The sequence below is a fragment of the Capricornis sumatraensis genome, chromosome 2 (genome assembly GCF_032405125.1).
Source record: "Capricornis sumatraensis isolate serow.1 chromosome 2, serow.2, whole genome shotgun sequence".
Lineage (NCBI taxonomy): Eukaryota > Metazoa > Chordata > Mammalia > Artiodactyla > Bovidae > Capricornis > Capricornis sumatraensis.
In genome coordinates, this window is record NC_091070.1 from 104,736,450 (window position 1) to 104,760,952 (window position 24,503).

Consider the following 24,503-nt stretch of genomic DNA (forward strand, 5'->3'; position numbering starts at 1 on the left):
TCAGATCTTAGCATACACACGCAGAAAATTAGACCCATCTTTATCAACTCTCATAATCTTAGTCTGTCACTTGGTGGCTCAGACTGTAAAGTGTCTGCCTACAATGTGGGAGACCCAGGTTCAATCCCTGGGTCAGGAAGATCTCCTGGAGAAGGAAATGGTAACCCACTCCAGTATTCTTGCCTGAAAAATCCCACGGATGGAGGAACCTGGTAGGCTACAGTCCGTGGGGTTGCAAAGAGTAAGACATGACTGAGCAACTTCACGTTCAGTTTTTAACTATTAGAAGCAATCTTCAGGAGAGATTTTTTAAAATCCTATTGTCATTCTATATATTAGCAAGTGATAAGAGAATCTTACATCCCAACTAGCACAAAAAGACTTTCCCTCAAGCCTCAGGTTTTCACTGCCATGTCATGATTGCGGGGGCCCTTCCCAGGTGGCTCAGTGGGCATGATTACAAATATTTTCACAATTAGACATTTTCTCAGCTCACACCTTAAGTAAAGATCCTCTGGCAGGGTAGAAGGGGTGCTTAATTCCTGTGGCCCCTCGCTCATTTAGTAGGAACAGGATACTTATATTTTAGATAAAGACTCAAAAAGAATTAAATGAGAGAGTCAGGGTTAGGTAGGAGGCTCACGCCAGCGAAGATTTTATTCAAGAAAAAAAAAAATGTAACTGAAAATAAAAGTCACTCAAAATGAATGAGAGTTTCCCAAAACCCTATAATTCTTCAATGGCAGCTCTTGCACCCACTGTTCAAGCTGGTTCTAACCCAACCAAGGTGCTGGAAGGCAGAGCACACGGTGGTGCCCATGAGGCCAATGAGGGCGATGAAGCTCAGGGCTCCCCGCTGCCGCTTTCTTGGTTCTAAAAAAAAGAGGAAAGAACAGAAGTTACTGGGGACGCTCCACAATTACAATGCTGTCAACATCCACCAGCCATTCTATCAAGGCACTTGGGGTTGTACATTAGACCATTTGGTCTTAAGAGGTCAGGCAACTCTTTAGCCTAAGCTGTCAACTGTCAGATACTGCATGTAAAGCGTCACAATAGTATTGGACTTTAAAACAAATTATAGGATAATAATTAGAGCACCTTTGCTTTAGGATCTTTGGGAACCTTTTTCCTCTTCCGAAAGGTAAGCACAGCCAGAAGAGTCCCTTCCCCACTCGTCTCTCAGAAACACCATTTATAGTACTGCTGAGGAGCAGGAGACCTAAAGTCTGCCTGCCGGGGTTTGAATCCTGGCTTTCCAGTTTACACTTAGTAGCTATGTCTTAATCTTTCTAAGCCTGTTTCCTCATCTGTATATTAATACTGTCTATGTCATGGAATTCTTATAGGGCTAAACGACATATGCTGAGGTCGTTTATAGTGTTCTAAGGAAGAGCAACAGACACACTGAAAACGTTCAATAAAAATGAGCTTTGTTATTAAATTCTATTCAAAGGTTAACAAAAGTAAAGAAGATAACCAGTCTCTCAGCTTGGTTATCAAGTTACTTTGATAGCTACAACTTGGTTATCCAGTTACAGAAAGACAAAGTAAATTAAGGTACTTTGCTTTCTGAAAAGCCTTGCTAAGCAGGAAGTGCAGTAGCGCAGGATTTTAACTTTGTCTCCTTGGCAGACAGCAGCGTGTCCTTACCTCCAGTGTAATAGCCGTAAGCATAGAGGACTCGTCCAACGATCCAGGCCAAGCCCAAGCCAGAAGCTACACGCTAAAATAGAAGGGCTCTGTCAGCGTTTGCATTCAAGAAACAGGCAGATGTTTATTGACATCGAGGATTGATTACACACTTTAATAAAAAGTTAACGATTTCACGATATGGTAAAGTACTCCCTACCCAAGTGAGGGTAGAATGAAATTGCTTTCAGTCAGGAGAATCAAAGCACTGTGGTCCTTCTGTGCACTGCTCGCAGACCTGACTGCTGGCCTGCTCCTCGGGAGGTGGGATGGCAGGAAGCGCCGGGCTTGCCCTGGAGGAGCCAGGGTGCTAGAGCACGGTGCCTCTGCTCTGGAGAGGCAGGCCTAGGGGCTGCAGGGCAGCAGGAGAGGAAGCCAACGGAGGGGCAGGGCTGGGGGCAGCGCTGTGGGCAGCGGCCTGGGCGCTCCGCTGCTGAGTGCTGCTTCATCAGTGGGGGCCCCAGAGCGCTCCGAGGGGCTACGCTGCGCCCTACGCCTAAGTGTGGGGCTTGCCCAGAAAAAGCCAGAGACGGTGCTATGTTCTGAACCCCAGAATATGCAGCCTTGTGGGGGGACAGTCTCCCTGTTTCCAACACCCTTCAGAAGACAGAGGAAAAACTCATGAGAGATGGAAAAATCCTTCCATTTGGCCGCCCTCCTGGGGTGACGAACCATGTGGTCCAAAGGAGGCCAGGGAGAAGAGAGAAGAGGTGAGGACGTGAGTCACTGGGTGCCACAGTCCTCAAGCATCTTTCCAACTCAGCACTGTCGTCAGTGGGGTGAGGTTCCTACTTCAGGGTTTTTATTTATTTGTCTCCATGATTTTAGGGAGTGTTAAATATTGGTAGGCGTATGAAACAACTATCAATAAACACCCAGGCACATATGTCTCTATCTAGGAGGTCTGTAGCCTCTATTAGGTTACTCTGTAAACCCAGGAGCTGCATTAGGCACTTGTCCTCAGAGTAGTCTCAGAGTATTTTTAAAGAACTAAGCTCAAGGAATGGGATCCTGGGGTGCAGGACAGGAGCAGAGGCTTATGAAGTCTCAGAACCCAAAATGTGAGGTACCGGTCCTCTGGTCACAACCCAGTGGAGGGGACATTTGGCCCGTTGAAAGGAAAGTTTCTGTCCAAAGCAAGACCCAAACAGCAACTAACCAGAGAACCTTGCTTTATTTAGATAAGGTGCAGTACAGACCAAACCTAGGGCTCACAGGGCCACAGCAGCCTCCAAGGCGCCGAGGTCCCCCCTCAGTCCTGCCCTCACCCTCAGCCCACCGCCGAAGCCGTGCTGCTCACTGCACACCAGGCAGACCAGACCGGCTCCTGCTCCAGGGCCTCCCCTGCCCATCCCCGCCTGGGGGTGTCTGGAGGCACATGCTCCCTCCAAACTGCCTAAGTGTCACCTTCGCAGCGAGGAACCCCTCCTGACTGCGCCGCTCAGCACTGGCCCCCCAGCATTCCCTCTCCACCATCCCCGCTTGTGCTTCCTCTGTGGGGTGCACCACTTTCTAACATACTACACGGTGCATGAAGCTGAAACTCCAATACTTTGGCCACCTGATGCGAAGAACTGACTCATTGGGAAAGACCCTGATGCTGGGAAAGATTGAAGGTGGGAGGAGAAGGGAACGACAGAGGATGAGGTGGCTGGATGGCATCACCGACTCAATGGACACGGGTTTGGGTGGACTCCAGGAGTTGCGGATGGACAGGGAGGCCTGGTGTGCTGCAGTGCATGGTGTCGCAAGGAGTTGGACACAACTGAGTGACTGAACTGAACTGACATCATGTATTGGGTTGGCCAAAAAGTCTGTTTGGGATTTTCTATAAGCCATGTGGGAAAACGCAAATGAACTCTTTGGCCAACCCAATACTTGCATTACTTTCTCATCTGTAACCCCAGCTAACAGTCAGTGCATGAGACCAGGACTCTGCCTGTTTTGGTCGCTGCAGTAACCTCAGGCGTCCAGGAACTTTCTGCTGCCTGAATAAACACAGCAAAGGAAAACTCAATAAACATGAACAGGAGCAGACAGTCCTGGGTTCAAATTATGACTTTTTTAGTCTAGTTATTTGATCTTGAGAAAGTTATACAGTATTCAGGAGGTTTCTCATCTGTTGAAAAAAAAAATGGGAAAAATTCTAGCTGCTTTAAGAAACTTTGTAAGAAGTGAAAGTGAAAGTGAAGTCGCTCAGTTGTGTCCCACTCTTTGTGACCCTGTGGACTGTAGCCGATCAGGCTCTTCTGTCCATGGGATTTTCCAGGCAAGAGTGCTGGAGTGGATTGCCATTTCCTTCTCCAGGGGATCTTCCCGACCCAGGAATCGAACCAGGGTCTCCCACATTGCAGGCAGACGCTTTACCGTCTAAGCCATCAAGGGAAGCTTCTTGTAAGAAATAACAGAATTTAAGTCTTTAAAAATATGTGGTGCCTAGACATCAAAGATGTTCATTAAATGTTCATTTCCTCTTCTCTCCCCAAAGGCTCAGTGAATTAAATCTACTAAATCTAATTGGATGCCTCCCTCCTCTACCTACCACCCCCCTCAAAAAAAAAAACCACCTGTGCTGTGTGTGCTCAGTACTTACTGGGTGGTAAACACCTCCGACAGCTAGAAAAAATAAGAAGGGAGGGTACACTTCCAACCTGGAATAGATAGAAAAAAACTTGTTTTTAAGAAAAGCACCCTACTTAAGTATGTCCATGTAAAACTAAGAACTTTTTACATTCTTACTTGCCAAGTTAGAAATTTGAGAGTAAAAATAATCACTGAGTAGAGGCGGAAGGCCAGACCACTAAGATCATCCACCTTCTTTTGCTTTGCTTGGCATTAGAAGTAACTCAGAAGACAGTGAATCCAAGACCTCAAAGCTAACAAAGTGATGAGGTGAATCAGAGTCACTTGCTTACAGAGCTCAAAGCCTCTCACCCCTAGGCTGGGACATTCAGCATCAGTTTAGAGAAGACTTGTTGCAAATACTGCAGAAGAGTACTGTAGTTTTAAAGACATGTTGGGGGAGGGATGGGGTGGAGGTTAGGGTTAGCAGATGTCAGCTATTATATGCAGAATGGATAAACAACAAGGTCCTATCGTATAGCACAGGGAACTGTGTTCATAGTCTGGGGAAAACCCTCATGCAAAAGAATGTAGGTATAACTGAATCACCTTGCTGAAAATAACACAGCAGAAATGAACACAACAAGGTAAATCACCTTCAATTTAAAAAAAGAAATGGAAAGAAAACTTTTACCCAGTCTCTCACCATCCTAACAACTCTTAATTCTGCTTAATATTTAATCTGTTCATAAACACATTTTACGATACTTTTAATGAGTATCCATGATCATCATCGCAATTACTCAGCAAACCAAGGGTTGAGGTGTAGGACAGAAAGCACCCACTCTGCAGATGTCTCAGGGGCCCAGCAGGGCCAGCACTCACGTGTTCTGGTGAGCTCGCTGAATGCAGTTGAAGATGTGCCCGTTTTCGGGGTCAGTGCTGTACATGGTAGGATACTGTGAAAACAAAGTGCGTGTGATCATATGGCCAAGAGTAGCATTCAGTGTTGAGAGTTAAAATCAGTCTTAAAGACAGTGTATCCCAAAGCATCTTCTGTCATAACTTTGGTAGATGATCATTCAATTTCTGCTTAAATACATGCAGTGAGAGAGGTCTCGTTCTCAGAGGCAGATTCAGCCTGGGTCTATTAATATCCAGAACAAGGATGTATGTCTGTGCCATTCAAGGGATGGAGGCGGCATGCGCGAAATTCAGTGCTCTCGTTGACATTATGCCGCCACTGGTCACTTTGAGATGTACTATGAGCAGCAACTGGGAAACAGCTCTGTGCCAGCAGTCAATCAGACACCACATTCTTTAAGGTTCCCTTACTAGGGGAACCGAAACTGTGTGTGAGAATGGTAATGGATGTGTGCATTGAAAAAAAGAAACTAGACATGGGAACTTTAAACGGAGTTCTACTTAGGGAGCCCAATTATAATTTTTCAACAGAGTAGACATTTCAAGCTGCTCTCCAGGGACCGCTTCAGTCACTATCCCTTCTGGATGGGCTGGAACTAAAGGACGCATTCGGTAGACCTTCCCCCTACGTCTTAATGTCCACGCACGGGATAACCGTGGCACCACGTGCTTCTTTGCTACTCGGGAGACAGGAAAATCACCGGAAGACATCGTTTGAAACTGGCACACCAGAAAACAACTGCTATTTACCGCCACCCCCCCTTTCAAAATGTTATTTTGTCTTTGGCCACACCTCAAAGGTTGTGGGATCTTAGTTACCTAACCAGGGATTGCAGCCAGGCCCTCAGCAGTGAAAGCATGGAGCCCTAACCCATTGCACCACCAGGGAGTTCCCTCCTTTAGGAAATAACTCTCTTCCCAGCAAAGAGGTCCAGACAAAAGCACACCTGGTTTTTCTACAGAAAAGACAAAAGGGAAACCAGGCCGAAGCGACTCTCTAGCAGGGGCCTGTATTCCTTTCTTTGCTGCTGCCAGACAGGGGCAGAGTTTCTAACAGGGACAGCGCCAGCGCCACTAGCATCCCACCTCTCTCTCCGTGGCTGAAAACAGGTTCTTGCCCCCGACACGCCTATAAGGGCACCACTGTGTTCCCACTCACCTCCACTTTGTACTTCTTGCGGGCCTTGGAAACATTGATGGCTAGATGAGTTACCATCAAGAAGCTGGCAGCACCAGTTAGAATCACGAAACCATATTCCTTAGAGAGCACGGCCATCCTGACTCTGTGGGAGAAAGAACACATTAGGGTGCTGCCCGGCACCGTGGGCGCTGTGCCGCAGGAGGTCTCAGGAGTGTGATGCTCTGTTACCAGCAAGTGTATCCCTACAGATGGAAAAGAGGTGTGAGTGATCTGATGGCTCTAAGAGGTAGTCAGAGATATTAACCACCCAGCAGAATCTCTAAAAAAATGACTGACGTCTGCAGTATACGCGCAGAAAAGTTCACGATCACATGCTCTTCTGTGCTGGAGTTCCTTTGATCAACACTGCATTTGTGAGATTTATCTAAACCACTGCAGGGGTCATTGCCACAGGATGGTCTGGCCACTAAAAACCACAATTTAAAGAAATATTTCATAAGGCAAAATGCTAAAAGATTACCAGAAGGAGACAGACAGACGAAAAGGGAAAAACAGAAAGAGAGAGAGAGAAACGGAGTATAAACCAGTGAGTGCAAGGTGACTCCAGGCTTTCGTTTGTCTGGTGGCATGGGGGACACTCTGAGGGCAGGAACCTCTAGGCCTCCCTTGGATCCTGAGGCACGTGCAGCAGGAGCATCGCACTGGAAGGGAAGGCATTGTTTTTAGTGCTTCGAAAGCAGAACGGGGCTCTGAGCAGCTCTTGGAGAACCCAAGGTGTTCGTCAAATCAATACTTCAGAACTAACCCCATGCCGTGTCCTGGTGCCTGCAATGCCACTTACTTTGAAATGTATCAGAAATGACAATATAAGCTAATATAGCAAAATATTAATTCTAGAACCTGTGTTAGATATATGTACGATAAATGTACAATTTTTTCAACTTTTCTGCATGTTTGAAAAATTTTCTTAATGAAATGTTTGGAGGAAAAAAAAGCTCATCTCAGCATTTTTCAGTATTTGGCAGTTTCAGCTCTTTGAGTTCCTGTCCTGCCCCAGGAGGGAAAGAAGGAAGGCCAAGGAGAAGAAAACTAGGGGGTTGGGAAGGAGCCCTAATAATTTCAAAGTAGTTGGTGCTACCTCCAACCTCTCTGAGCTTTATCATCAGATGTCCAAAGAGCACGGCAGCACAGAGAAAGAGCAACAACGCTTCCCGAGCTCTCAGCCGCTGGCCCGCCACGTGCACGGATGCCGCAGGCCGACAGCTCCTTTGTGTGTTCTGCCTTCAGCTAGAGCTTCCATCCCTGCTAACAGTCTGGCTACCATCTCTCCCGTAAACCTGGAAGGGTTACCCTGCTCCAAAACGTTTCCAGTCATCCTCACTAACAACCCTACCAGATGGTATTTTCCCCATCTTCCAAAGAATGCCCATCGATTAAGTAATGTTCCAAAGGTCTAAAAGAGAAAGTAGCAGAGTTGGGATTCAAATTTAGATTCCGATTAGGTTCCAATGTCCCCTTTCAATTCCACTTGACGATTCAGAGCTGAATTGACACTAGAGTCACAGCATCTTTCTCAGTGTGGAATCTGGGGCCTGTAAACAGCTCAGCTCTTTAAAAGTTTAAGTTTCCCTTAAATCTGCAAAATAACATTTGAAAACAAAATCCTAAAATCTGCTCACTCCTCACCATATTTCACAATAATTTCCATCAGCTTCCCTTGCTATATTCTTTCTTCACCTGGAGCTGTGCGCTGAGGGGTACCCACCACCCTCTTCTTTGGGACTGTGGACACATTCTGCAAAGGGCCATTTCCATGACTCAGCGCCGAAGTCACCACCAGGTCAGCCTCTCCTGGGCCATCACGTGTGGCTGCAGAGAGCAAGGAGTCTCTGGTTGCCCTCCAAGCTCCCCTGCCCTCATTCTCTTCTAGAGTTAGTCATTTTCAGAGTTTAGAAAATCAGCTTGGGGAGAAAGCTTTAGTAGTAGATAGTAAAACAAAAATATGGAGTGAATACCACACCTCTTTGAAAATTAAAATAAACACGACTGCCTGATTACCCTGGAGTTCAACACGTCTAGGCCAAACAGGCTACTGAAAATGAAGCTGTCTCTGACTATGCCAAAAGCTGCCTGTTTAAGAATTATACGGTCAGGCTCAGCTGGTAAAGAATCCGCCTGCAATGGGGGAGACCTGAATTCGATCCCTGGGTTGGGAAGATTCCCTGGAGAAGGGAAAGGCTACCCACTCCAGTAATCTGGTCTAGAGAATTGCATGGACTGTATAGTCCATGGGGTCGCAAAGAGCGACTGAACGACTTACTTCCCTATCTGGTTTAGATCAAAGTTTCCAAGCTGAAAGTCCATTCAGACCTCAGCTTTGGATGGCAGGCTGGGCTCCCTCACAGCCTGGGGTCACCCTGTGACTTTTCAGCATGTTTGTAATCTTCCCCCAAATCCCGTAAGTTCCATTTTACAGAAAAGGAAATAGAGGCATAGGTAGGGAGGGGAAGGCAGCGCTAAGACCAGAACAGGCTGTAGAATTTTCCCCCAAATACTCCAACTAGCCCTGGCAAAACATTAGAATTCGTGGCCAAGTCACTGGCCTCTGTTTCTCTGGCCTGTAAGGGTTTGGGTAGAAGAAGGTAGTTGGCAGGACAGAGTTTTGAGCAGATGTTTCTACTGCTGGCAATGAACTTGGAAAGGCAACTGCTCAAAAATCTGCAATTTGGGGCTTCCCTGGTGGTCCACTGGCTAAGACTCCATGCTCCCCGTGCAAGGGACCCAGGTTCGATCCCTGGTCAGGGAGCTAGATCTCACATACTGCAACTAGGGGTTCTAATGCTGTAACTAAAGACCCTGTATGCCGCAACTAAGACTCAGTGCAGTCAAATAAATAACTAATACATAAATGTTTAAGAAAATCTGCAATTAGAAATTAATGGTCACTACTGTGCTCCTCTTCCAAATATACATGCAATTTTGGAGGACATGCTCAGGCAGTCACACCCTAATGAAAGTGCGTCTCCTCACACGCTGCTGTGGTGATAGGTACTGGGGGGAAAGGAATCGGGGTGGGGGCAAGCAGAAGCAGGAGCAAGACATTTGAAGGGCAGAGAATTTACATTAAGGGGGACCTAGAGTCCGATGCTAAAGTAGGTGGTTTTCAAAAGATGGTGTAATGGGTCAGAAACTGTAAATGTGCCAGGGGCAGGAAGAGAGAGGAGGCCCTCCCCGAGGCTCTCCCTGCAGGGGCCACGGACACACCTGCACAAATGCCGGAGCCAAGCCTGTTCAGCCCACCCAGACACCTCCATGCACTTTTACCCAGTGAGGAGTCCTGCTTCACAGGCACTGCAGCCAGCACTTCCCAGCTGGTGTGATCAGGACTAGAATAGAGAGAGCAGCCAACTGTCCAGCATCCTCCGTGCCAAGCACAGAGTGTGTGCTTATAGAAAGCTGTAGAATAAACGAAGCAAGCTGTACGTCCAGGTGGCTTTCAAAATGATCCCTCCACTCGGCACAGCGCCTGGCATCAAGTATGTGCCTAATCCATGTCAGTTTCCTTTTTATTCCCCTTAAGGTATCTACTGAAACAATGGAAGCAATTGGATGTATGAATTCCTGGAGAAAGAGATCAGAGCACAGAGAAAAGCTCTGTCACTATAGCTGATGAAGACACAAATCCCATGGGGACTGAAAATGCTTACAGCTTGTTCTTTAAGAAAAGAATCCATTTACTTCACGTAGGGGTCAAAAAAAAAAAAAAATCTTCATTTGACGAATCCCTATTTTCTGAGAAATCCAGGACAGAGAGCTGGACACTTGCAACCTGTCGTGGGTTCGGGTGTGTGCACTGGGAAAGGGGAGGCACTTCAGTTCACAGCAGCCGTGTGCCAGGCAGCACCAGTCACACCCAAGGCTGGGCCACCCGCAGCTAGTAGATAGCTCCCAGGCACAGGCTTGAGAAGCTGATATGTGGAACATAAACCTCCCTTTGACAGGAGCACTCATTTGGACTGCACACCACGGTTCATTGATTATATACCTGCTCTGTGTCACCAGCAACCCATATATCCACCCAGCAAGATAAGGTTCGTGGGGTGGGAACTCTGCCCTAGACTTTGCCTTCTACATGATGACAGACACATATTGGTCCTTTTGGAACTGAACTTTCATGACCAGTATAGATTACTCTAACTATCTTGGTTGTATAATAGCACTTGTTAATTTTCATGCAGTTTTCAAGGTTAGTCACACACCAGCTGTAAAGATTAAAATTTATGATCTGTACAAATAAAAATTTAGTTAGTTACTTTGCAGTGTTACATGCTTCTGGGGGACATGTAAAACAGAACCATCTGGACAACAGCCTGAAAGCAGGTAGTATGCTTTATACTGTTCATATTTTTAAAATGCTTAATAATTCTACTGAGAATCCTAAGGGAGTAATCAGGAAGGCAAACAGATATGGTTCAAAGACATTCACTTCAGCACTGTTTATAACAGCAAAAACATAAATGGTACAGTTGTCCAAACAAAGAGGACTACCTAAATAAATAAGATGGCCATAAAATAGAATATAATTATCAAAAATAGTGAAATATTTCAGACGGTGAAACAGATTTAAAATACAGAATGTTAGGTTAAAAAAAGACAACAAAGTGTATATCTTAGTTTTCTCAATAATAGAAAAAATTAAAGAAGAAAATATCAAAATCATAAGCATAGTTATTTTTAGATGGCTGAATTAGATTTTCCTTTGTACCTTTCTAGCATGTCTAAAATGAGCAAATATATGCCCAAAAGTTATATGAAAAATGGCCTAACAGAAGACCTAAACAGACATTTCTCCAAAGAAGACATACATATGGCTAAGAAACATGTGGGAAAATGCTCGACATCACTTATTAGAGAAATGCAAATCACAGCTACAACGAGGTTTCACCTCACACCGGTCAGAATGGTCATGATAAAAAAAATCTGCAAACAATAAATGCTAGACAGAATGAGGATTAAAGAGGGAACCCTCTTGTACTGTTCACGGGAATGTAAACTGATAAAGTCACTCACTATGGAGAACAGTATGGAGATTTCTTTAAAAACTAGGACTAAAACTACCATATGACCCAGCAATCCCATTATTGGGCACATACCCTGAGAAAACCACAATTCTAAAAGACACATGGACCCCAGTGTTCACTGCAGCACTGTTTACAATAGCCAGGACACGGAAGCAGCCTAGGAGTCCATCGGCAGATGAATGGATAAGAAAGCCGTGGTACATACACACACACAACGGAATATGACTCAGCCATGAGAATGAACAAATCTGGGTGAGTTCTAGTGAGGTAAATGAACCTAGAGCCTGTTATATAGAGTGAAGTAAGTCAGAAAGAGAAAAATATCATATATTAATGCATATATATGGAATCTAGAAAAATGGTACTGATGAATCTACAGCAGGGCAGCAACAGAGATGCAGAGGGAATACACCTGTGGACTCAGTGGGGGGAGGAGAGGGGGGATGAACTGAGGAAGTAGCTCTAGAGCATATACATTGCCATATGTAAAAGGGAAGGCCAGCGGGACTGCTGGCTGAGCAGGGAGCTCGACCTGGTGCTCTGTGACAACCTGGAGGGGTCAGGTGGGGAGGTTCAAGATGGAGGGGACATACGTTACCTACAGCTGATTCATGCTGATGTAAGCAGAAAGCTGCACAACATTGTAAAGCAATTATCTTCCAATTAAAAATAAGTAAATTTAAAAAGAAACCAGCAAAAAGAAAAAAATGGTCTGACGATAATTAGTAATTGAGGAGACAAAGGAACAGGCAGTATGTTATAATGGAGTCAAAGAGTCAGGCCTGACTTTTAGCTTGAACCCTGTTACTTACTCACTAAGTGCAGTACACAGCCTTGCAGGTAAGGGTGCAGTTCTGAAATCAAATTGTCTGGGTTTAGAACCTGGATCTCATACTCCTAGCTGTGTGTCCTCAAGAAAATTACTCAGTGTCTTTCAGCAGCCTCGACTTCCTCGCCTGTTAACTGGAGATGATCATGGCACCTACCCCACTTCATACAGTAGTTGTAAAGCTAAATAGGGACACTGTCTCTAAACATCCATCAAGCTACCTGCCACATAGTAAGTACCCAAGAACGTTATATATCAGGTTACACTATGTGTGCTAATGTTCCGTTAACTGTCTTTGCTCTGATTCAGTGATAAAAGGTGATGGCAATGGCACCCCACTCCAGTACTCTTGCCTGGAAAATGCCATGGATGGAGGAGCCTGGTAGGCTGCAGTCCATGGGGTCGCAAAGAGTCGGACACGACTGAACGACTTCACTTTCACTTTGAATGCATGATGATAGGAAATATTTAAGAATTTATAATTTTGAATTACCATTTTAAGAGAGCAAACATAGCTTATAACTGCACACATGCCCCTTTTTTCCAAACTCTTAATAGCCAGCATGTTATAACAGGTTATCTGAGAAGCAGGAACGTCCAGAAGGAAGCAGGCTTCTAGCACAGACCATGGAAATCAGCAAGCTCTAGTCATGCAAGCCCCCCCTGTAGCCAGACCCCTCCTACTGCATGGGGCTGAGCGCGTGTTCATTGACTTGTCGGGTTCACTGCGTGCCTACTACGGCTGCTCCATGGGCTGGTGTAAGAGAGAAGATGATACACTGGATTTGGCCCCTGCCCTCAGGAAGTTCATGTTCTATTGGAGGAAGTAGGCAAATAAGAAAACAAATATTCAATTCCAGATTTTCCCCTCATAGCAATAATCAGAAACCAGGTACAAAAACTCCCCACCAGGGCCTTCCCTCATGGTCCATTGGTTAAGAATCCACCTCTCAATCAATGGGATGTGGGTTTGATCCCTGGTTGGGGAACTAAGATCCCACATGCCAAGGGGCAACTAAGCCCGCACTACAAAAAAAAAAAGATGCTACAACCAGGCCCTGATGCAGCCAAAACAAATATTTTTAAAAACTCCTCTCAAAAATGAAGCTAAAACAAAAACAAAAAAAAAAAATGAAGCTACATGGGTTGGGGAAAGGCAGAAATAGGACAGAAGTGTTTCTATTCTCTCCTCTGTAATTACAGAGGTATTTGCTTCTAGTTAACTGCTTCCTGGCACACTTAAGTCAAAACAGTTGAGAGAACATTAAACTGAAGGTTTACAAAGAATTAGTTTTCCTTTTTATTTAGAAAATTCTTGTCTCTTATTTAATAGCAGAAATCCTTTTGGGAATGTTTTTATTCCTAGCAGACTTGAATACTGTTTATGATTTGTCTTCTGCTATGGGAAAATCTAAGGAAGCACAGACAGTGAGAATGCTGCAGTTAGACTCATGTTCAGACCCCACCTCTGGGAGCCTGTAAATGCTATTTAATTTCTCTGTGAAATTGGAGAATACTTTTTACTTCACAGGATGGTTTGAGGAGTTAAATGAGATAAGCTAGGCTAAGCATCCGGTATGAACACTTATTAAATGTTGATCCAAACACAAAGACATATCATACGTCCTGGCAAGTATACATATCTGTCCATCTATGTGAATACCTCCTAAGTAAGGAGGATATCGACTTTTCTACAAATCAGTAATGTGCTCTGACTTAGGAATTAATTCTGATAGTTTGGGATAGATTCAAATTTGGCAAAAAGCTGGTCTGTTAGATTCCTAATGTGGACAGCATAATGACAGAAGAAGTTCATTTGCTAGTGTGGACAGCATGAGAACATTTAATTCATTTATTCAACCACAGTATACAAAGTGTCTGTTCTATGCCAGGCACTGTTTAGGTGTTGGAATATAGCAGTGGACAAGATGCCATCCCTGATCTCAACGCACTGACATTCTAATGACAGAGGACTGACATGAAATACGCAAAGTCAACCTGAGAGAGCAATGACTGTGTGTGTGTGTGTGTGTGTGTGTGTGTGTGTGTGTGTGTGCGGCCGCATCAGGTCCTAGTTGCATCATGCAGGACCCTTCATTATGGTGCACAGATTCTCTAGCTGTGGCATGCAGGCTTAGTTGCTCCACAGCATGTGGGACCTTCGTTCCCCAACCAGGAACTGAACCTGCATCGCCTGCATTGCAAAGCAGATTCTTAACCAGTGGGCCGCCAGGGGAGTCCTCAGCAGTGACTATTACGGAGAACACACGAGGCAGTGGTGAAAAGGGGACGGCTGGGGGAGGGGGCTACTACAGCAGGCCCTTCTGCGGGAAGATCGCTTTTCTGCAGCCAGCCTCTGCTCCGACACATGAATGTAGAAGAAACAGCCATGCAACACTGAGGAGAAGAACCTTCCAATCAGAGGGAAGAGCAAGTGCAAAGAAAGGCTCTGGGTAAGGAAAGGCCTGGACTCCAGTGAACGGTTAGAACAGCTGGAGACAAGGTTAGAGAGTCAGGTCCAGACTACGAGAGGGTCTTTACACGCCATGTAACGTTTCAATACTTCCTGCTTCTCCCTCAAGGGACTAAGATGAGATGAGCAGAAGAAGAAAGCGTATGCAACTGTTAAGTGTTGGCAGAGGAAGCATCACTTTCCAAAGGGAAAGGCGCTTGATTAAGCAAACATGACCATCGTTAACCACGTGAGCCTTGGGGTGGATTCAACCCCAACACATGGAAAGAGCTTTCCAGGTGTGAAAACGGAGAGACCCTAAAGGTAAGGAAGAAAGAATTCTGAAAAGAAGTGGACCCCTCTGTGAAGAATCATGAACAGAATATGCCCTTGACTTTGGTGAGGGGGACCCTGTGCGGCCAGGCTTTAGGGGAATAGTAGAAAGTGGAGTCCATGTGTCGAAGGTCAAGAGACAAGTGGGCTGTAAGGGAATACATCTCGGGCAGCGCTCCCTCCTGAATTCGCTCCCACTGTCCAATCCCGCCAATACGGCCTGTGTGAGTCCTACCCCTTCCCAGGCAGCCTTTCTTCCCGATGGACCCTCACCAGCCTCGGGCTCTACCTTTTGATGTTTCATATTTTGAGAATACCTTAGAAACCAAATCACTCCTATAATATATATATTTAAACAGCAGCATTTCTGTGTGTAACTTTTTTATTTATTAAAATGTTTATTACTGGCCAAACATAACTTTCTGAGCACATATCAGGTTGGAGGGAAAAAACCTAGGAAGCGTAGTTAAGCAGGTGGGGCATGGGAGCAGACCAGTGGGTTTCTAGGGGGAGATCAGAAAACACTGGTGCCCTGGTGACTGGTGGGGCCTTGACGTCTGCAGTGGAAGGGGCAGGACTTGGAGCAACAAGTCTTTGGTACAACCAGTGAATAGGCGTGGGTTTTTTAAAAGCTACAAGGCACCACCGTCAAGTCTCACTTTAGGACTCAAATGAGGCTGTGTTGTCTCACCCCTAGAAGATACGCTCTTTTCCAGTGCCTGAATGCATGGGGTTCATAATGCTATCTGGCTTAGGTACTCTCCTCCAGGAATGACTGGCTGACTCGCCGAGAAACACCACCACTGCAGTGCTTATACTTCACTTACTATTTCCTCCGATTCCCGCTTCTGCCAGCACTCCCCTTATCTCAATGGGGCAGGGGTTCCTTCAGTTACAAAAGGATTAATCAGAGAACTTCCTGAACTACACTCAGCAGAGTACTCCTGGGGTAAAGCTCTCCTTCACTATTCACTCCACTCCCTCTGAGCTGCCAACAGAAATTCCCCAGCCACAATCAGCCATGCGCAAATGGAGCAAAAGGCAAGCTGGAGCATTGGGCAACAGTCTCAAATAATTTATGACTTTTGAGTCATGAAGTTAAAACAACTTACCTTTTACTAAATGAAAATCAATCAAATATTTCAAGGGAGAGAGCATTTCAACTTTCAACTCCCTCTCTGCCCTCAAACAAATAAATAAAAGCCAGAGTGGGCAATGGTAACCCCTACTTCCATTTGCAAGATTGCTCTTCTCCATCGGTACAGCAATTTCTCAAGTTTTTATTATTATTATTATTATTATTGTTAATGTACCAGGAGTGGGCCAATGCTAGAGCACCGACAGCTGACTGGGCGCCATTCCCCAGGACTTCATTAAAATCCTTATTTGGCTGCCTGTGCTATTAATTCAATCTTCCTTACTTTACATTTTACGTGGTATTTTTTCATGAGAATAGTACAAGGATGGTAACTTAAAGGGCTTCATCTGACCATATCAAATGGACTTCTATGAGTACCCAGCACTGGGAGGTGGTTCCAAAAACTCAGAAGTTGTGCCAGAGGTCTACTCAGCCTATACCCTTTTAATGAAGTAGTCATCCAGCCTCGTTTCTGCCTCCAGATGTATCTACAAAGGAAAAGGCCTCAAAATTATTTCCAGGCAAGACAGCTGAGCCCATATAAAGCTCCATGGAGAAAGTTAAGAGCTTGGAGAGAAGTAGCGCAAAAGTAATTCTCTATTTCCATGACGGGAGAGGAAGAAAAGTTTCTTTGGGCTCACCCTACATTTTTGAAATGCCAGTCTGGTAACTTCTATGCTAAACTGATGGTAAAATCTGTTTGAGAGTCAAAGTTTCAAATGGCAGCTAGATTTTAAAAGGAAGACATGGACAGTGAAGAGAAGGAAAGAAGAACTATTCTCCACAATTGTTTTGCATATTCAGTAGACAATTCTCCAAGGGCTAAAAATGAAAAGTCAGTTGAATAGGCAGGCCATCACTTCTCCAGTCTCAATTATTAATTCAAGTGAGGCAAACAGCAGAGGCAGATCATAAAGGGGGTCTCTCCGAGTTTCTCACATTCTTTAATTCCTCATCAACACTGCTAGCAGAACACTCAGCAGGTGGAAGTCAGCTATAACTCAGGGGAATGGAAGAGCTGTCTTTTTAAGAGATAAACGTCCTACGATCCAAATCCATTCCATTGAAGATTAAGTAGCCACAGCTTGGAACATAAAATATTCAAGTTCCACAGGCCATTAAAAAAATACCTATTTATCTTTTTCAGCCGTGCTGGGTCTTTGCTGCTGTGCAGGCCTTCCCTACTGTGGCAGGCAGGGGGCTGCTCTATACTTGCAGTGTATGGACTTCCCGTTGCAGTGACTTCTCCGTTGTGGAGCATCAATAGTTACGACATGTGGGCTCAGTCGCTGCAGCTCCTGGGCTCTAGAGCTCAGGCTCAGTAGTTGTGGGGCAGTGGGTTTAGTTGCTCTGCAGTCACGTGGGATCCTCCTGGATCAGGGATCGAACCCATGTCTCCTGCATAGGCCGGCAGACTCTTTACCCCGGGGCCATAAGGAAGCCTCACAGATGTCGTTTTAATTCCAGTGTTTTGGTGAACTGTCAGAGCTGAGGACACATGGCTATACCACTATACTCGCTGGGAGCAGGAGAGGGGCTGGTGAAGGACCAGCTTGATGCTCAAGTCTGAGTGAATGCTTCCTGGTTATGTTGGATGAGCCTGCACTGACAGGCACACTCTGTTAAGTGAAGTCGCTCAGTCGTGTCCGACTCTTTGCGACCCCATGGACTGTGGCCTACCAGGCGCCTCAGTCCACGGAATTTTCCAGGCAAGAGTACTGGAGTGGGTTGCCATTTCCTTCTTCAGGGCATCTTCCCAACCCAGGGATCGAACCTGGGTCTCCCCCACTGCAGGCACACGCTTTACCGTCTGAGCCACACTCTGTTAAGGTCAAAGCAAATTACTTGCTCTCTTCTTCTCTGGAGTCTGACTTCAGCGTGAAAACACACTGAACACACTCGCCTAATGGAATTGCCCTTGGGAAGAACTGCTAAGTCAGCTCATCAGGAATCGAAGAATACTAGACTATAAGACTGAACAAATCCTGGGTTCCCTTGTTTGTGCAGTGATGAATTCTCCCAAACAGATTCTTGAGCCAAGAATTATTGACCCTACGGGCGAGAGTTCCTTGATGTGCTGGCCTAGAAGCCTTGAGCCACCATGGGCCATCTGGAGCCCGGCCTCCAGGGAGGCGTGATCCCAGGGACAGGCTGCAGAACATGTCCCATGGTCGAAGGGCACCAACCTCAGAGGACAGCGGAGAGAATAGGGAGAAGTCATGGGACGCAGAAGAGAATAAAACTCTAGTAACAACGCATTCCCCCAATGCTGGGAGAGGCAAAGAGAGAGAGGGCGGCAGAGGATGAGATGGTTAGATAGAGTCACTGACTCAATGGAAATGAGCTGGAGTAAACTTCAGGAGGTAGTGAAGGACAGGGAAACCCGGTGCGCTGCACTCCATGGGGTTACAAAGACTGAACAACAGCAATTCATTCAAGGGAGCTGATCTGATACAATCCATTCAGAACAAACCATTTCATCGGAAGGAATGCTCACTTTGTAACAAAGTCCACACCTACTTACTTCCTCAGTATTGCCTCAAGATGAGGTCTTCCCCGTGTTACCCCCTACTGAATGCTGGGTACCACGTGCAGTGCAGGGTCACAGTGCTCATCAAGACAGAGAAAGGAGGTCCTGACATTCCAGAAAATGGAGTCAAAAGGAGGAAGACAGCTTGGGAGGAGGGGAAGAGGCTGAACGAAGGTCTCTGAAGGATGTGATGTGAGATGTGAGAATATAGTAGAGAAAACAGCAAGTGCAGAGGCAGAGAAAGGAAAGGGCTTCACTTGTATAAGGAAGAAAAAGGAGACCAGTGTTGGCTGGAGAGTAGTGATACAGACTAGACAAAGAGTGGTAGGAAAATCAATGATTATTAATAACATTGTTATTAGTATTTGCATTATTTACTATGTGTCAAACACAGTTCTAAGTAGTTCATCAATATTAACTCATCTAAATCCTCACAGCATCCCTATGATATATTATTACTCCATTTTGCAGATGAGGAAACTGAACATGAGAAGGTTAAGTCATTTGCCCAGAACACGCAGCTATCACAGAGAAAGCCTAGATTCACACACAGCCAGGTGGTCTGGCTCAAGAGTCATGCTCTAAACCCTTGGCTATATATCCGTTCTCAACAAGGTTGGGGAGCAACTTTTTTACTTCCCCAGACCCTCTCCTGAGGATAAAATACATTAACGAGAATAGAAAGCTAATAATTAACTCCAAGTCTGTGACTGATTAAAGCCCGAGAGCTTTCTAATTGCAAGAAGAAAAAAACTTGGAAAAGGTCCAAGTTTGTTTTTTTTTCCTTTCTTTTTAATGAGTGTTAGCACTGAAGTTGGAGAAGGCAATGGCACCCCACTCCAGTACTCCTGCCTGGAAAATCCCATGGACGGAGGAGCTTGGTAGGCTGCAGTCCATGAGGTCGCTAAGAGTCGGACATGACTGAGTGACTTCACTTTCACTTTTCACTTTCATGCACTGGAGAAGGAAATGGCAACCCACTCCAGTGTTCTTGCCTGGAGAATCCCAGGGATGGGGGAGCCTGGTGGGCTGCCATCTATGGGGTCGTACAGAGTCGAACATGACTGAAGCGATGCAGCAGCAGCCGCAGCAGCAGCAGCAGCAGCAGCACTGCAGTATGACAGAGGAGATATTACAGAAAAAAAAAACAAACCTCTAATCTTTCAGGTGTACAGGTTTGTAAGGAGCAAAGCAGCACGAAATTGGCACTTCTTATATTATGATTCCCATACAGCCTGTCCCTTAATTAGCATTATATAGGATCGGAGGGGCAGAGTGAAACTAAGCTCTGACTTCTGAAGAGGAACAAAAAAACCTCTGAGTCACACTGACACCACTTGGATTTTCCATCACAAGAAATGTGGGTGGTATGTAGGTAATTCTTAGCAGTTGCTGAGTTCCCGTGAGTCTCCATTCAGAGTCCCTCTGAATGAAGGAATTGCACAGGCGGCAGCGCTTGTCTGAAACAAGTCTAACTCTTCAGGCCTGTCTGTACTTAGACTGAAGCTGTGTCACAATCATTCACATTTCTTAGGCTGGAGAAGTAAAAACAGCATATAGATAAAAATAAATTTCTTAGGCTATTAAATAAAACAGATTGAATTAAGGCATCAAAATATTAGAATACAAGTTCCAGTTAATGAGTAAGTGGACTCAAGAAAGAACTCAGAGGGTAACAGAGGATTGATGATTCTAATTGCCGAAATCCTTAAAGGTATTTGCAAATATATTTGGAAGGTAGTATAACTTCCCCATAGGAAAACAGGTAGACAACATAAGAGACAGGGTAAGGTAAAGTGAAGTCGCTCAGTCGTGTCTGACTCTTTGCGACCCCGTGGACTGTAACCTACTGGGCTTCTCCGTCCGTGGGATTGTCCAGGCAAGAATACTGGAGTGGATTGCCATTTCCTTCTCCAGGGGATCTTCCCGACCCAGGGATCGAACCCCGGTCTCCCGCATTGGACGCAGATGCTTTAACCTCTTAGCCACCAGACAGGGCAATACAAAAATTCTATTTTACATAGTAGTAACCTACCTGGTAACTTCTGAATTCTTCTTTTTTAAAAGGATGGTATACTCATAAGTAGTATTATAAATATACTCATAAGTAGTATTAATGAAACCAGTTGCAAAAAACCGTAGCAGTATATTCTTTTAAACAAATATTGCTTTTAAAAAAGGTAAACAGTTCATGATCAATTGTGGTTGGCAAGGCTGTTCTGAATACAGATTCAGAATATTTAAATAGAAATATAGGGAATATAGATTCCCCGGTGGCTCAAATGGTAAAGCGTCTGCCTGCAATACGGGAGACCCAGATTCGATCCCTGGGTTGGGAAGATCTCCTGGAGAAGGAAATGGCAACCCACTCCAGTATTCCTGCCTGGAGAATCCCAGGGACGGAGGAGCCTGGTAGGCCACAGTCCATGGGGTCGCAAAGAGTCGGACACGACTGAGACTTCACTTCACTTCATAGGGAATATATTTAGATATTGCTATCTGTGCAGCTGGCACTGACTTACTTTTTGATGGATTGATTTGTCATTCACTTCATTCCAGATTTCTCCATGTAGGTTCAGCTCCTTTACTATTCTCCAGCTTAAGAGGTTCTCCTTCACAAACTGCATCTCTGCAGAACCCTAAACTGGCAGGATTAAGTCTAAATAAGGGGTAAGACTGCCCTTCTCCAGCTTTGTTCCTTATCTATGGAATAAGCCCCGAAATGCGGTTTCTGTGACTGGACACAGTACCTCTACCAGTATCTCTGTTTTATATATAGTAACATCATTTGGGAGTGGGGTGGGGAATGGCTTGACAAAGTTTTCTATTTCTGTAACACTGTGTCAGGAGGGAAGCTTAACAGAATGTCTTTCCCGGCAGAAAGTATTTGTTTGGATTTTAGATATAAACGTATTAAACTCAGTTAAATTTAACTTCTGTGAGAATAAACAATTCCCTGACTATGGTACTATATGCTCATTACTGAATTGGTTGACCTAAATTAAACACAGACTGTAATTTTGACCAGTAACCTTGGGTGCTTCCCAGAAACTGTAGGCTCCCGATGATCTACAGATTTCCCATGGGGTGCCCTTGCTCCAGCTCCCACGGACAAAGAAATCTAACATCTGCGGCAATTCCACACGACCACGCCCAGGTCTACAGCACCTGCAAAGAGCCACATCTGCAGGGCAGTTGGGAGTCCTTCCCTCGAGAACCCTTTTTCTCTGTTAGAGGATTAACGCCACAAGCCCGAGGCTCTTCTCCTACCCACACTCTTTGTCTCTGCTTTTCTTTTACCTCTTTTCCCACACTCTGGTCCCCGAAGCTACAATGTAGCGGTAAACTTCGTGAGGAAAGTGTTAGCAGAAGCCGGAACATCGGGGAATAAGCTACCAATCAGCCCCCAGCCCCTTCCACCGCCCTGCAGCTGCCCCACCCCTGGGGCCCTAGGGCTCCCTGCATCCACATCAGACGAAGGGCTCCTCTGAAATTCAAGACAGAATCTAAACGAAGATTCCGCCTCCTCTCTTGCTTTAAGGCGGCGGTAGGAAATGACCCACTCGTAGGTTCCAATACAAACATACGGAAAAATGTTTCTATGAGGCCAGAGGAAAATAAACACAATTCCCTGGGAGGCCCTCCCGGAAACTTCCTAGCAACACATGCACAGCCGCAGCTGGCGCAGCGCTTGCAGGCCACTTTAAAAACCTGTGTCACCCATCAGGCCTGCACTGCCAGCTGCTCCTGCAGTGCCCTGCGCGCCCATCCTGTGCACCAGAGATGCAGTTGGCAAAGTCGGGTGGGCTCCGGGAGGCAGAAAGAAAGCGCCCGGGGTCAACACAGCTCAGGGAACGGGGGAGAAAAAAGGAAGTAACTGAGGAAGCGTTGACCTTGAGAATCTCCCTGAGTTTCAGATAGCGAGGCTAGCCTGACTCAGACGTTCCACTCACTACATCATAGGGAGGATGGAGGGCAAAGGGGTTGGAAAGGTAGAAAAAAGAAGGGAGACAGCGAGCAAGCTGGCTAGGGTTGGGTTCAGCTAGAGATGGCAGAGATACGGGCAGTGCCCAGCGCAGAAGCTGAAGTGCCCCCCCCCCCCCCCCCCCGACCCCCGAGGCCCACTCTCTTCGCTGCCCACAGGGGCCGGGACTCACCTGGATCACCTTCGCTCACCCGGTGCAGAACGTAGTGCGCAGCGGAACTGTAGGTGCGGCGTCCTTGGCCTCTATCAGAGTGGGGCGTGGCCCGGAGCAGTCCCCGCCCCAACCCCGGGCAGCACAAGGCCACACCCCCAAGGCTGGGCTCCGGGTGCCCGAGAGGGACTTCAGTACCCCCCGCCCCGGGCCCCTGGTTTTGAGGCAGAGTCTAAATTTTCTTCCTCCTTACGGTTGTCTTCCTCTGTCCATGGAATTTTCCAGGCAGGAATACTGGAATGGATTGCCATTTCATTCTCCAGGGAGATTTAACCCTCCCACCCCCAAATACATTTATCTGTTCCTTTCTGCAAATGCCGTCGTGGCCGCCTTCCTAAACTCTCCCAGCCAGTTCATATTTCTCGGGTTGCATTTGCTGCATGAAGTGAAGTGAAGTTGCTCAGTCGTGTCCGACTCTTTGCGACCCATGGACTGTAGCCTACCGGGCTCCTCTGTCCATGGGATTTTCCAGGCAAGAATACTGGAGTGGGTTGCCATTTCCTATTCCAGGGGAACTTCCCGACCCAGGCTGCATGGTAGGACCTTAATAATTTATCCCTAGCAGAGCCACCGTAGTTCGCTTCTAGGCGCTCTGCGGTGAGGGCGGAGGGGCGCGTGCGCGAAGTGGGAGGGCGCCCAAGCAGAGGTTACCTGGGAGGGGTGCGTATGTTCTGGCTGCGTTTAGTTTGGGGTAGGCGCTCACGGTCCCAGATTGCTGCATTCACCGGATGAAAGGGTTTAGGGATGTTAGAGCCGGTGTGTTTCCCTAATATTGTTAGTTTTTCCAAAATCGGGCACCTAGTACTTCGAGCGTGATGGCCGCACCCATTCGCCCCCCTCTTCACACACACTGCCCGCTCGCCCGCTCCAGCTCTCCGGAAACGAGACCGCACTGCCTCAGGGATCCAGAGATCCTTGATAGCGAATTTCTGCCCCAATTAGGCCCTCTAGTCTGGGCATGGTGCGGTGAGATTTTAAGTGAGGGCTGCAGGCTGGGTCAAGCTGGAAAGAGTGGAGCTTATTTAAAAGTGCTGTAAGCTCAGCCCCGGAACAGTCTACTGCAGAAAGCACCGGTTTCCAGTTTTCACGTGTCTTCAGTGGGCCCGTCACCCCTTTACTCTGGACACCACATCCTACTAGGGGATCGCCGCATGTGAGCCAACCCTAGTGTCTTTGATGTAGGGGTACTTCCTCTCTCTATGAGAGCCTGTGCTTCCAGGTTGAGGTGTAGAAAGGTTGGAATCTTGATCTTGGAAAGGCTCTAGGGTGGGTGTTTTTTTCCTTTTAAGTAATTTTTCATATTCACGTACCCAGAAGTATTTTGAGGGCTCATAAAATAGTTACTATTGTCTCAACAACTTCCAACCAGTCTCACGCTTTCAACTTCTTCAGTAAAGGGAAAATGAAGGTGTTATTCGCTCAGTCCTGCCCAGAGTCTTTGTGACCCCATGGACTGTAGCCCGCCAGGCTCTTGTGTGTTCATGGAATTACCCAAGCAAGAATATTGGAGTGGGTAGCCATTCCGTTATCCAGGGGATGTTTCCAACCTAGGGATGGAACCCTGGTCTCCTGCATAGCAGGCAGATTCTTTATGTTTGACCCACCAGGGAACCCCTTGTATTTTA

The 24,503-nt window shown here is 46.2% G+C and overlaps 1 protein-coding gene across 1 annotated transcript; it reads right to left on the reverse strand.

Moving 5' to 3' along the window:
• Positions 1–637: 637 nt before the first annotated feature.
• Positions 638–22,916, reverse strand: MGST3 (microsomal glutathione S-transferase 3). The gene is made up of 6 exons (XM_068965831.1): positions 22,840–22,916; positions 6,338–6,461; positions 5,140–5,213; positions 4,286–4,343; positions 1,654–1,726; positions 638–873 (listed from the first exon to the last, which is right to left on the reverse strand). The coding sequence occupies exons 2-6, from the start codon at positions 6,452–6,454 to the stop codon at positions 737–739; spliced, it is 459 nt and encodes a 152-aa protein (XP_068821932.1). The 5' UTR covers positions 6,455–6,461; positions 22,840–22,916; the 3' UTR covers positions 638–736.
• Positions 22,917–24,503: the final 1,587 nt, after the last annotated feature.